This window comes from Podarcis muralis, chromosome 1 (genome assembly GCF_964188315.1).
Source record: "Podarcis muralis chromosome 1, rPodMur119.hap1.1, whole genome shotgun sequence".
Lineage (NCBI taxonomy): Eukaryota > Metazoa > Chordata > Lepidosauria > Squamata > Lacertidae > Podarcis > Podarcis muralis.
In genome coordinates, this window is record NC_135655.1 from 125568344 (window position 1) to 125581505 (window position 13162).

Consider the following 13162-nt stretch of genomic DNA (forward strand, 5'->3'; position numbering starts at 1 on the left):
GAGGAGGAGGGAGGCGGGAGAGGCGCGAGACGACGGACGGGACAACGCGAGACGAGCGAGCTTCCTCCGCGGGGAGGGGGGGGGGCCGAAAGCCCGGCGGGAACGGGTAGGAGAAGCACGTGATCGGCCTACGTCAGGCCGGCGGGGGCGGGAGGCAGGTGCGAGCGCCGAAGAGCAGAAGTCTCACAGGGGCGGGGGAGGGAGGGGGAGAGGGTAGAACAGCGCGCGCGCCCCGAAGCGCAATAGAACGGCGAGGGGAAAGGGGGAGGAGCGAGTATGCGGAGGGCGGGAAGGAAAGGGCGGGAAAGGGGGCTGAGGAGAGGTGGTGAGCCGCCCTGAGGGCGTGTGAGGGAAAGGCGGTGTATAAATCTAAATACAATGGTTGCCATTAATCTGATTTGAACTGATTTTATAATGAAATGATTTTAGAATGTTGTATTGTTTTATTCTTGTTAGCTGCTCTGAGCCCGGCTTCGGCTGGGGAGGGCGGGATATAAATAAAATATTATTATTATAGATAGATAGATAGGGCGCCTCATATATAGGCAAAACTGTGCGGGAAGAAAGCATAATAATAATAATAATTGCCCTGCACAAGAAAGAGGCCTGGACAAAAAGGAGGTGCTGTTTTTTAAAAAATAATAATGGGTGTGTCAGAGAAGCTTGCTTAGACGTTCACAGGAACAGGAGGAGGGGAAATAAAAAACACCCTTAGCAGCAGGCAGCAGTTGAAATACCATATAATAATAATAATAATTTATTATTTATACCAAGCACATTTGGCTGGGTTTCCCCAGCCACTCTGGACGGTTCCCAACAGAATAATAATAATAATAATGTGATAAAACACCAAACACTAAAAAATTCCCTGTGCAGGGCTGCCTTCAGATGTCTTCTAAAAGTCAGATAGTTGTTTATTTCTTTGACATCTGGCGGGAGGGTGTTCCACAGGGCGGGTGCCACTACCGAGAAGGCCCTCTGCCTGGTTCCCTGTAACCTCACTTCTCGCAGGGGGGGGACCGCCAGAAGGCCCTCGGAGCTGGATCTCATTGTCCAGGATGAACGATGGTGGTGGAGACCCTCCTTTGGTTCAACTGGTGCAAATAGGTTTTTGGACAAAAATGAGGAGCGAAAGGCGGAGGTGTTTGTCATCGCTTGCGACCATGCTACCTGTCCTTGCTAACTTTTGACAACAGGGCAAGACAGTGGCCAGAACATGTCACCTCGCAGACACTTCTCTAAAACATAGCACATTATTATTATTATTATTATTATTATTATTATTATTATTATTCCATTTACAATGGTACCTTGGGTTAAGTACTTAATTCGTTCCGGAGGTCCGTTCTTAACCTGAAACTGTGCTTAGCCTGAAGCACCACTTTAGTTAATGGGGCCTCCTGCTGCTGCCGCCGCACCGCCGGAGCACGATTTCTGTTCTCATCCTGAAGCCAAGTTCTTAACCCGAGGTATTATTTCTGGGTTAGCGGAGTCTGTAACCTGAAGTGTATGTAACCTAAAGCGTATTTAACCTGAGGTACCACTGTACAACATAACCAACTTTTCCTCCAAGGAGCTTGAGGTGGTGTGCATGGGGCTCCCCATTCTCTCCTCACAACAACCCTGTGAGGTAGGTTAGGTGGAGAGGCAGTGGCTGCCCCAAGGCCACCTGGTGAACAAGCTTCATGGCTGAGTTGGGATTTCAGGGGCTTTTGAATGTGCCTTCAGGAGAACAATGCTGATCTGAAGGGGGAAACTAGGAAGCAGTAAACAGAAATATTGCATCCACTTTTATTTGTGGTCAATCCAGCACATTTCTTAGCCTGTCCATTGTAACATAAGTGTTATGTACTGAAGTTCTCACCCTGGGCCAGCAGGGGGATACTGTAGATAGTTATGCAAATGAAGGATCGAAAGTGACCTTCAGTGATTGGATAGTTTGTATGCAAATCAATCATAGAATCATAGAATCATAGAGTTGGAAGAGACCACAAGGGCCATCGAGTCCAACCCCCTGCCAAGCAGGAAACACCATCAGAGCACTCCTGACATATGGCTGTCAAGCCTCTGCTTAAAGACCTCCAAAGAAGGAGACTCCACCACACTCCTTGGCAGCAAATTCCACTGTCGAACAGCTCTTACTGTCAGGAAGTTCTTCCTAATGTTTAGGTGGAATCTTCTTTCTTGTAGTTTGGATCCATTGCTCCGTGTCCGCTTCTCTGGAGCAGCAGAAAACAACCTTTCTCCCTCCTCTATGTGACATCCTTTTATATATTTGAACATGGCTATCATATGAAGGATCAAAAGTGATGTTCAGTGATTGGCTAGTTACAGAAAATGGTTACTGTTGCATTCTAGTGGAGCTCTATATAAGCAGGCTGACTGAGCTCCTCAGTTCAGTTCTGTTCCAGCTTACAAATAAAGAGCTGCTTTGGAAGAATCACTGTGTCGTCTGACATGTTCGCCCACAACTTAACAATTAGAGTCATAAGAGCTCAGAACTGGGTTTCCTTTTAACCTCTGAATGGAGCCTTTGCATTTTAGAAGAAGCACGGGTGAACTCAAAATCTTATAACTTTGGTCTAGGAAAATATACCATTGCTACACCCTTAGTGCCTATGCCAAACATGTCTACAGCTTCCCATCATTCACCAGGGCCAAACCCCAGCCTTTTCCCTCTCAAAAAACATTGCTCACCAAGGCCTTTCATATTTGCTTGCTTTTCAGAGCGGGTTTAGCAAAGCAAGCAGAATTAATTGCCCTTGAGAAGATCTTCGCCATGGACAGACAACTGGCCACAGCTCCTAACCTTAGTGGCAGGTCAGGGAGCCTAGCTTTCATCTGTTGGCATCAAACCTTTCTATAAAAGGTAAAGTAACATTCAAAGAAAGTTGGGGGTTTAAAATTAAAAATTTGACTTGTTGCTCTGGTGGATCTATTCCATAACAAAAAAAGGGGAGAGCCTGGCTTTTGGTTTAATCAGGATCACATTTTCACTCTAGAATGGAAGAGGGTTTGGCTTATATCGAGTGTTTTATTTTAAATGTTGCAGAAATTGACAATTATTTGCACTCCTGTCACTGAAGCAGTGCAACCACATGAACTCACTTTGTTCTTTAATAAAAATAGCTACCAACCCCCCTCCCCATAAATAAATTTCCACCTAAAAATGGGGGGGGGGGTAAACTAACCTGAATAACAATAACCATATGTGCCAGGTAGACTAGCCAATGGGACAAGGTGTGTAAAAAAACAGTACAACACCAGGTTTATCAATTTCTTGTTTTGCTTATTACATTTACACTTGTAGAAGCAACATAAACTATGGGAACAAGGCTTTCATTGTGACTTGGCACCAAAAAACAGGTGTTTCCAGTGTCACTTCAGTTTCTGGCTAGATCAATTGCAGCTCAGCTACTTATATACAGTACACTAATTTAATAAAGAGGACAGGTGTTAGGTCTCATTGGCATATTAATAGGATCCAAAATGGTTTAAAAGAATACCCTAGTATTTTCGTGTAGGAGCGCCAATCCGGAAGACCACCTACAGTACAGTGTGGCTAAAAAGAGAGAATTATGTATGAGGAAATAAGGTGACTATGTACAAACATACTTTGTCTGCTTTACAACAAACTGGAATTTGGGTAAAACATTTACTTGACAGAAAGCTAGAGGGAGCAAGGCACTTGTCATTATTTCCTTTCAATGAGAACCTGAATTTCTGGCAGTGGTCCACGTCTTTCTAAGGAAGTTTGGGTAGAAGCAGGGGAAAGTGGGTGCACCTTTCTGACCTCTCAGTCTAATTAAGTCTACTGTTTCATTCTTATCCAGCTGTGTTATCTGATGACACTGGGAGATCTGTGGTGCAAGTTTTTTTTATTTGCAACTTATTTGCATTAATTTCAGTAGACAGCACTTCAAATTCTACGATATTCAGAGCCACGGGAGTTTAGGGAGTGCCCTCTTTCATACCATTCTAGAATTAAAGCAAACACCCACCCATAAAGTTCTGCACACTTGGAGGGTGGGGTTCAGATAGCATTTATTGAATAGAATCCCCTCACCCATGCCACATGGCAAATCTATTTGATGATGAGGAAATTTCAAAATTAGTAACGGTGTCAATATGTGCTGTTAAAGGCAAAACCTAAGCCCTTTGGGCATACTTTAAAATAGTTTATTGAATCCTGGGCCCATACTATCATGCTTTGGATTTGTTTATGGTGCTGGAACTTTTTTTCTCTCCCTCTCCTCGTGCACCTCATAAATTCCTTACAATATTGACTATCCCTGCTCTTAAGGGGAGGTGTAAAATATATTTTGGTTGTGATCCATAATTAAAGAGAATAATGGTTCGCAGCAATGCCCTTCCTGAAGCTGACCTATCAACCACTAAACCATAAGCCAGTTTCAAATAGACAGTACTGGCCTTGTTCTCTGTGATATAGCCTTGCAGTGGATGATATAACATTCTCAGCTGTTGCACATTACATTCTGCATAGCTTGTGCATCATGTCCCCCCATAATTTACAAGGGAGAGGCTCTTTATATATTGGCAGTTGAATCCTAAACATAGTGGCTTAGATACTGTTAACTTAAGTACACAGAAGGAAAGATTCCCAAATTTTCCTTCCCCCTTTTTTCCTTCCTTTATGGAAGTTGGGAAGGGGTCTACCGTGGGGTAGGTGGTAGAGGTTCTAGGTGTATTTGTGGCCTCCACTGAGCTCAGCTTCTCTCAGCTGCCAATTAGGGTTTGAATGCTGTTGCTTTAACCGGGGCAGAATTCACATGTTGGATTTCCATCATTTGGATTGCTCTCCCCATCTGTTCTCTAGTCAAGCAAGTATACAGTGGTACCTTGGATTACAGACGCTTCAGGTTACATACGCTTCAGGTTACAAACTCCACTAACCCAGTACCTTGGGTTAAGAACTTTGCTTCAGGATGAGAACAGAAATCGTGCAGCAGCAGTGCGGCGGCAGTGGGAGGCCCCATTAGCTAAAGTGGTGCTTCAGGTTAAGAACAGTTTCAGGTTAAGAACGGACCTCCAGAACGAATTAAGTACTTAACCCGAGGTACCACTGTATTCTAAATCAGGTTTCTCATTCATCAAGAGCATTATTTCAGTGTCAAACTTTGGCATTTCATTTTCAAGCCTCTTGTTATTGTGATTTGCAGGTCTGGGTCTTGATGTGCCTTATATTATCTCTGCATGCCTTCCTCCATTTTGTTTTTAGGGCAAAAGTATTTCCCACTTATTTTCATTCCTTTAAACATTTTGAGAGAAATCATTAAATCAATCAAAATGGGAGGTCATCAGAGCATGAATCCCTCTGGCCAAGCTATCCCTGTCCAGGAATGGCTAGCAGCAGCGAAACCTGGGCATAGGCACTCCATATTACCAAAGACCCCTGGCTCCAGTGACTATGTGGTATTGAGGAACAGTCCTAGATAATGTAACTGTTCCTTCAGGGTATGTGCAACCCCCCAAAAAACAGGTGGCCCCCAGATTCCCAGACCTAGGAAACACCCCACTTCCACATATTGGTGGCATCCAAACTTCAAATTTTCTGATGACCTCATACAGCAGTTTCATATAGAGAGAACAGGGGACAGAACAGAACCCCGTGGGACCGCATGGATTAGTTTTCATGGGGCTGAACGGAAACCTCCCTATGCTGACCTCCGAGACCAGCCCTGCAATTAGGAACAACACAGTGCCCTCCACTCTCAACTCACAAAGTTATTTCAATAAGATACTGTGTCTACAGTATCAAAAGCCACCGAGAAATCCAAGAGAATCAACAAAGTTGCATTCCCCTCTACACTAAACAAGGCTGTTTCAGTTCCAAACTGGAGCTCGACACCAAACTATAATAGATCCAGATAATCAGCATCCTCCAATGATGTCTGGAGCCGACCAGTAGGTGTCATCATTTTATATTTGCCTGACAAAGCTATTTTGGTTTTCTAAATACTGGATATGCTTCCCCTTTTTCGATTTGCTGGCATGCAGCATTTTGAACAGAGCACAGTAGCTTTTCTGGGAACTGTTTTACATCCCTAATTTTAAAGAATTGCACATTTTATTTCCCTCAAATGCTGATAACCCTTCCATGACAGCACAATAGCATGGCCATTTTGAGTTTGTGCACCAGTAGCTCCTAGCGAGAAATGTGATGTTTTCGAGGTTGGAAGCAATTATTTTATTCATTGACTTGTTTAAGGGATAATTATACTCGACTTGTGAACTCTCCAAGCATTCTGATGCTTTGTTTTTGTTTTTCTAAAGATGGAGAAATTGGTCCAAAAAGCTCTTTAGGATTCCACATCGTAATGGCATGGTGTAAAGAAGGCTGTAATGCAGCACAGGAGGGATTTTTTGGGGGGAGGCATGAAACTAAACCCCAAACTGGTTTCATGGTTCTTTGGCTCCTAGTCTATAGCTTTAAAAAAAAAAATCACAAGCCATCACTGTTTCATCCTGAAATGCTTTGGCTACTTAATTAGCCGGCAAGCTGCTCTAAGTATATATTTTTTTAAAAAAACAACAGAACACACAGAATAAGATAGTAAGAAATGTATTTTGGCTATACACATTGTTTTATTTTGAAGTCACAATGATACTTGGTAATTTGGGAGAATTTGCATTTATTAGAAAATAAAGAAATTATTTACATGATGGAACAGAACCATTTGAGCACTTTTTGTGGAATGAAAACTTAATGATAACGCAGCAAGATGAACTGTTCAGTCCACATATTTTCCAAGAATATCACCATCTCTAAATATGAAATAGTCCTGCAAATAAAGAAAACAAATTTGTCCATGTTAAAGATAAACAATTAAGTAGTTCAAAAGCTGAAACACTGAAGCTCTTCCAACACAGAGATTTATGACATGTCCTTGGATCAGTGCTATACAAATATTAACCCAAGGACAGTTCTTCTACTTCATCATTGCTATTGCTCTGAAAAGGGCTTGAATTCCCCCAAGACAGACTTCAGATGAATTGTCTGGAATAGTTTACAGGGGTTCAAAAGAAAATTAAGAGATTCAGCTGGAATTCTTCTATAAAAGACCCATGTACTCTTGAGATTTTAAATCTCACCCAAGGTTTACATACATATACATAAACTTTTAACTTCGCCACTTTTCATGGTTTGCAAACTTATTTCCACAGATGGTTTGGCCCTAAAATAGTACATACAAATGCTAGAATTTGTGCAATGGTTGTTATTTTTGAAATGCAGGTCACACACTTAGCAAACTTCTATTCCAATACAGGCAAGTTAAACCACAAGGAAATTACTGCAGTGGCTACAAGGGGCGAGTCTTGCCTGTTCCATACTCAGGTTTCTCCCCAAGGAGGTAAGTCACAAATGTGTTTCATTACTTCTTGGTAACAGGCCTAAAAGCAGTAAAATCTCTTCTCCACCTCCCACAACAAAGGAATGGGGTTGCAGAAAGAGGACAGTGGCTATTCCAGATGCAGTTACTTCTGGATGGAGATGAAGAAAGCAATGAAAATTTTATAGAAGGTAGGCAGAGACTGAGGCACTGTGCATATATCTCGGAACATAGCATATGGAAACTATTAGGTATATGAGAATTAGGTGAGCCAGACCACTGAGGTTTCTTGGGAAAGGGCATAAAGATTCTAACGAAATGTATGTGATCTTCCATAAAATTAAGAGAAGCACTGCTTTTGGCTTTGTTTATAAAATAAGAGTTTAAGCAAGTATAAAAGTGGCATACAGGGTATAATATACAGTATAGAAATTTAATTCACATACTAACCTTGTCATCCAGTACAACTTTTGTTCCACCATACTCCGGTAGCAGAACCTTCTCCCCAACTTTTACACTAACTGGACGAGTGTCTCCCTCCTAAAGGGGACAAAGAATAGTTACTGACAACGTATGTTACAATGCTCTTAAAATGTTTTCTGTAGTGGAAATGCAGCTGCAATATTGCATTAGCTGGAGCTTCTGCACCAGGCCCAATGGCAGCCTCAAGGCAAGCACACTGCCGTCATCCAATCTCAGGGCTACTAGTGCATGGTGCTCAAGTGATCCCGATCTAGATATGGTCGTAGCTGGCAAACTAAGCAAAGCTGGTAAAAGGCACTCGCAAGTCACAGAGGTCTCATGAGTCTCCAATGACAAAGATGTATCCAGGAGTACCAACAAGCTACGTACCGCAACCCCATCCAGAACAAGTTACTGGGACCACCTACCCACAGAGCATCTTCCCAGGCTTTCGGCACAAAGGCAAAATATAAATACAGGGCTGCATCAACACTACTGTTCCACTAGCTTGGCATGCTTCTGCATGCACAATGTAACTACACGCCCTCAAAAACTGCTCCAGGATACACACACCTGGTACAGATTTTGAGGGTACACGCAGAGAGGAAAGGAAAGAGGTGTCCAGTTGTGAAGTACAAAGTAAATAAACACCACAGAGACCGTTTATGAGCCACTTACCCAACAGGAGGAGGCAAGTAAAATGCATTTAGATGAGTGCCCTTTGCCCCCTCCCAAAACCAGAAAAGACACGAAGAGTGGCTGGAAGATAAAGCGCTCAACACAACCTCCACAGTGGCTTCCAACCTGATGTTTTGTTCTCCAACTCCTATCAGCACCAGCCAGCCACGGTCAAGTGCTGGGATGATGGGAGATGCAGCTTAGCAACAACTGGAGGGCACTAGGATAGGGAAGTCTGCTCCATAACATAGATCTGTTACATGCACAAAAAAACAATTTCTTTCTTCCTTCCAAACTTACACCCAAATCCTATGAAAGTTTGCTTGGAGACAATGTCGTGCCACATTTAATGGGACTTACGGATACGTTTGCATTGAGTTACAGCATTACAAGCCTTATCACTAAGAAAAGCAAGGAGTACAGCTACCATTAGCTCTGTGCTATAAAGACATGCCAGAGAGTAAATGGCCACTACCCATTCCAATTCTTTCTCAAATAGTGGAAGAACTTGGGGGAAAGGATCATAGTGGTGGTTGAGGAAAGAAGAGGCGTATGATGATGCTGATGTGCAAGTGAGGAAAGGCCAAAAAACCCAAAAAACAGCTGGGGGAGAAAAGCCTAGGAGAGCAGCAAGCAGATAATCACACCTTGAAACGTTAATTAGAAAGCTGCTGCCACTGTACCACACTGCTCATGATGCTTGAGGTAGAGCGGAGAGGTGATTTTGCCTGGAGCACTAAGAAATCTCATGTTTCTTATCTGAAAAGCTATAAAAAGCTTTGATAGGAAAGGTCTGCTTACCTTGCTTTTAGAGCCTGTTCCAACTGCCACAACAGTGGCTTGCAACACTTTTCCTTGTGATTTTTCTGGAATCATAATGCCTCCTTTAGTTACTGTCTCAGCTGCACACCTTTCCACCAATACACGGTCAAAGAGGGGAAGAAATTTTTTAAATGCCTGTCCTGCCTGTTAAAACAAATCACAAGTCATAATGTACAATAAACAAACCTGAGTCTCTCAGCCACAAGCACATTGTCATCTGAAGCAGCAAATATGTGATTCTACCACTTTTGCACCACAGTAAAGGAATGATGGGGAAATAAGGAAAAATCTGGAAAAAACATAGTTACATATATACAATCCCCATTATGGCCAATGAAGTGTTACACATGTCAGTACATTTTAGGTAAAGCAACTTCAAGAAAAAGTTAAATACTTTGTGTAGGTTTTTTTTTAAACATGATCTTAAGATACATGCTTCCTAATTACTCAGTGACTCCTTTCTACAAATAAAGGACATCATGAATGTGAACCAACACCAAAATTATTGGCATCACATGCTGTTAAGAAATGAGTCTCACTCCACAGATCTTGTTCAAAGGAAGAATTCGCAGAAAAAGCTATCTGAAAAAGCCATCTTCCCTATAAAAAGAATACCAACCTTATTTAAATATACCTAGGTGATCTTATTTAAAACAGTATTAACTACATTGGAATAAATAAATTTTGCACAAGGATGTGACTGGAAGATAGAAATGAAAGGTAGAGAGTTATATTGCTTATGTGTTTCAAATTGGAAGAATAGGCATACCTGTAGTAATGGCTTTCAGACAACTTCCAAGCTTTAGTGATTTAGAAACTTACAGATACCACGGAAAATCTACCAACATTCAATTTAGTGTAATAGCATTATTAGGGCAACCAAATTATATCTCAGAAAGGTATGCAAGGCTCATCAATAGGAACTTTAAGATCAAGTTAAACTATAGCAGCACAAGAAAATGTTTAACAGCAAGAAATGTAAATTAACATTCCGCAGTGTAAAGCATGTTGAACTTTGGACATTATTAACACAGTTTTTTGGGAGGCCATCTACTTGTGCCCACCCACTGGTCCACTGGAAGTTCGCTTGCACAACTGAATACCCCTTCCTCTTGTTCCCTCATAACCCCAATTCTGTTCTGATTTGAGGACTCTGGGGCAAACTTGGAGGGCATGGAGGAAAAGGAAGGGAAATATTCTCATGCAATTTTAGATATCACCCATTAACCAAAACATTTTATCCAAGAATGTTTTGATCTGGAAGCATTAAAATAGTAAAGGGTGGACTTCTACTACTTTCTGGAAAAAGCAACCTACAGTATTCAATTTCATATTCAAAAGGAAGCTTTTTGCAAGGCTAGATGCAAAACAAATCCACATTTTTAAGCAGGCAACTATGTATGGGTTAAAGAGCAACTATGTAGGAGTTAATAGAAAACCAGAGAGTGCTAAAATGAAGCTAGCCAGATCACATGACGCTGGCTCACTTTCCGGCCTTCTCGTGGTTTCCAAAGATATCCAGCATGGACACTTACAGAAACAGCTAGAAACCAGGAGAAGGCCTGGGTTATCTGTACTCTTTGGACACTAGAGGTCGCTACTGCAGAAGGAAATTTGAAAGTCTTCTCGAACAAGCTAAGCAAATGGACAATGGAACCAGAGAAGGAATTACCTAAATGTAACCAGCAATTAAAGTATTTCCATTACCTGGGAGCGAGTCCCACTGACTTATTTCCACAGAATCCAATTTCAAGTCTGCAGTGCAGATGCAGCACTGAAGACGAGTGATTAAGAGACTTTAAAACGTCTGAAAACCCATCCTCAATAAAGTACAGTTTATTAGGAGATTTAACAAGTATGTCCCTACCAAGAGTATTCAGCAACAAATATTAATAAGTAAAAATAAAAAAGAGTGTCAGCCACCTATTTGGATACAAGTCAGTAAAGCTTTTGCTAGAAACCTCTCTAGGGTTAGGAATTTACAATACATTGTGCAAAAATACTTGGACTCTACACAAACTTTGGTTTACATCTTAGTAAGAGCATATTGTCAGCACCAACTCTTTCAACTGGTACCAAATTGCTTTAGATTAGTCCATCACATTGGCAATAACAATCCCTGCATGCTCCTACACTATTATGAGCAAGGAGACTGCTACAGAGGAGCAAGTCCCATAGGACTTACTTCTGAGTAGGTATGGTTAGGATTGTGCTGTAGGGATTTAGCTTAAATCAACTAATTTGATCCGATAAGGATTCATCTCATCTCCCATTATTTTGTCGCTTGCCCAATAATTCCTTTCCTTTGCAGCACTACTGAACCAACAACTATCCACTCTCAGTAACAGTCAACGATTGATACAGCAAAAAAACCCCTGCAATTTGCACACTTCACCACACAATAGATACAACTTGTTGCAAAGCAGAGGACGTTCCTGTCACTCACTGTCAAGAGATTCAGAAGATAAAAGGATAAGATAATAAGGAAGAATAAAGAGCACATGGTGTTGTCAGATTTGATTGACTGGTAAGTAACCACTCCTTCATATACTGGGGAAGACAGGGTCAAGGAGGCAAATAACTTCCTTCTCACCACCTCACACCCCTTCAGGACTTGGAAAAGTACGATGGGCTTGAATCCCTGTACTTCCATGCTGCACGCGTGTACTTTACCAAGGGTTGGAAGGGACCACGAGGATCAGCTACTCTCAGTCCCTGCAATGCAGGAATCTTTTGCCCAAAGTGTGGTTTGAACCCATGACCCTGAGAGTCTCACGCTCTACGAACTGAGCTACCCCTCTACACTAACAACAGCTAACGCTATGGAGTTACTCTTCCAGGAATTTGCCTCGTCCGCCTCCCGCCATCACGCCTTGTGAAGGCGAGCTGCGTGCAATCCATTCATACGTGCATCACATTGTGTGGGGTGGGGCTAGATGACCCTGGGGAAACCTTCCGCCTCTACCATTCTAGGAAGGCGTCCACTCTCCCCTGCCCTGGGCTCTGCACTTTTGCACCGGGGCCGCCAGCCAACTGAACCCCACTGGGGGGGGGGGTCCCCTTCTGCCTATTTTACAGGAGAACACCTTTCATCGTGAATGGGTGGAGACAGAGAAGACACTCAAGAGTTGCATTAATGAGAGGGAGGGGGGGAAATAAGGAAATACGGATTATTCTTCCCAACCCTTTGCAAATACTTCTCGAGAGGAAAGCGCGAGCAGCTTACCATGACGCGCGCTTTACAAGGGCTCCTGCTCCCGCTGCGAGGACTCCTTGCACCCCTGACCGACCCACAGAGCTAGCACGCGCGGAAAGGGTCACGGCCCGCGCGTGCGCAGACCTTGCCCCGGAAACGGCGGGGAAACTACTTCCTGTGGCGGTTAGCTGAGGCGTAGTGGGGGCGGGGGAGAATAGTTGGGATAGACTTTAAAACTTTTTCGGTTCGCGCTTTCTCATTACTTGCCGCGAGCCAGATTTGTTTTTTTTTTTTTTTTTTAAACACCCAGATAAGCTGTTCGGGTTTGTGGGCGTGAGGCGACACTCCCGCCATCTTGAGCGAGGGCGAAGGGGAGCGGAGGTGACGCAACGCCCCGCGCAACCTTTCGCGAGCATGTCCATTCCAGAAAATTCTGGAACCGCGGGGCCCGGGAACCTGCGCAAGGCATAAACGCCCGCCGTGCCTTTTACGTTTTGAAACCCGTCCAAGCGCATAGCGCAGGCGCTCCAAGCGAGAGAGTCCCGCCCACTCAGCCCACCCCTGACGTCTCCTGCTCCCGAGGCGAGGATGGGGCGGGGCGCGAGGGTTATGCCGCCAGGCTGGTTCCCGGGTTCCCTTCCGCGCCAAGCTC

General features: G+C 43.3%; 1 protein-coding gene and 1 long non-coding RNA gene across 3 annotated transcripts; one reads left to right on the forward strand and one right to left on the reverse strand.

Moving 5' to 3' along the window:
* Positions 1-15: 15 nt before the first annotated feature.
* LOC114607994 (uncharacterized) lies at positions 16-11889 on the forward strand. Of its 2 annotated transcripts, none has more exons than XR_003709281.2 (4): positions 16-106; positions 2728-2869; positions 7290-7373; positions 11626-11889. It is a non-coding gene; the product is annotated as an uncharacterized LOC114607994 (long non-coding RNA). The 2 variants fall into 2 exon arrangements; XR_013390534.1 differs by having other exon boundaries at positions 11720-11887.
* On the reverse strand, positions 6568-12698 carry HSPE1 (heat shock protein family E (Hsp10) member 1). The gene is made up of 4 exons (XM_028751725.2): positions 12541-12698; positions 9294-9458; positions 7803-7892; positions 6568-6803 (listed from the first exon to the last, which is right to left on the reverse strand). Exons 1-4 carry the CDS (start codon positions 12541-12543, stop codon positions 6753-6755), a joined length of 309 nt encoding a protein of 102 aa, XP_028607558.1. The 5' UTR covers positions 12544-12698; the 3' UTR covers positions 6568-6752.
* Positions 12699-13162: the final 464 nt, after the last annotated feature.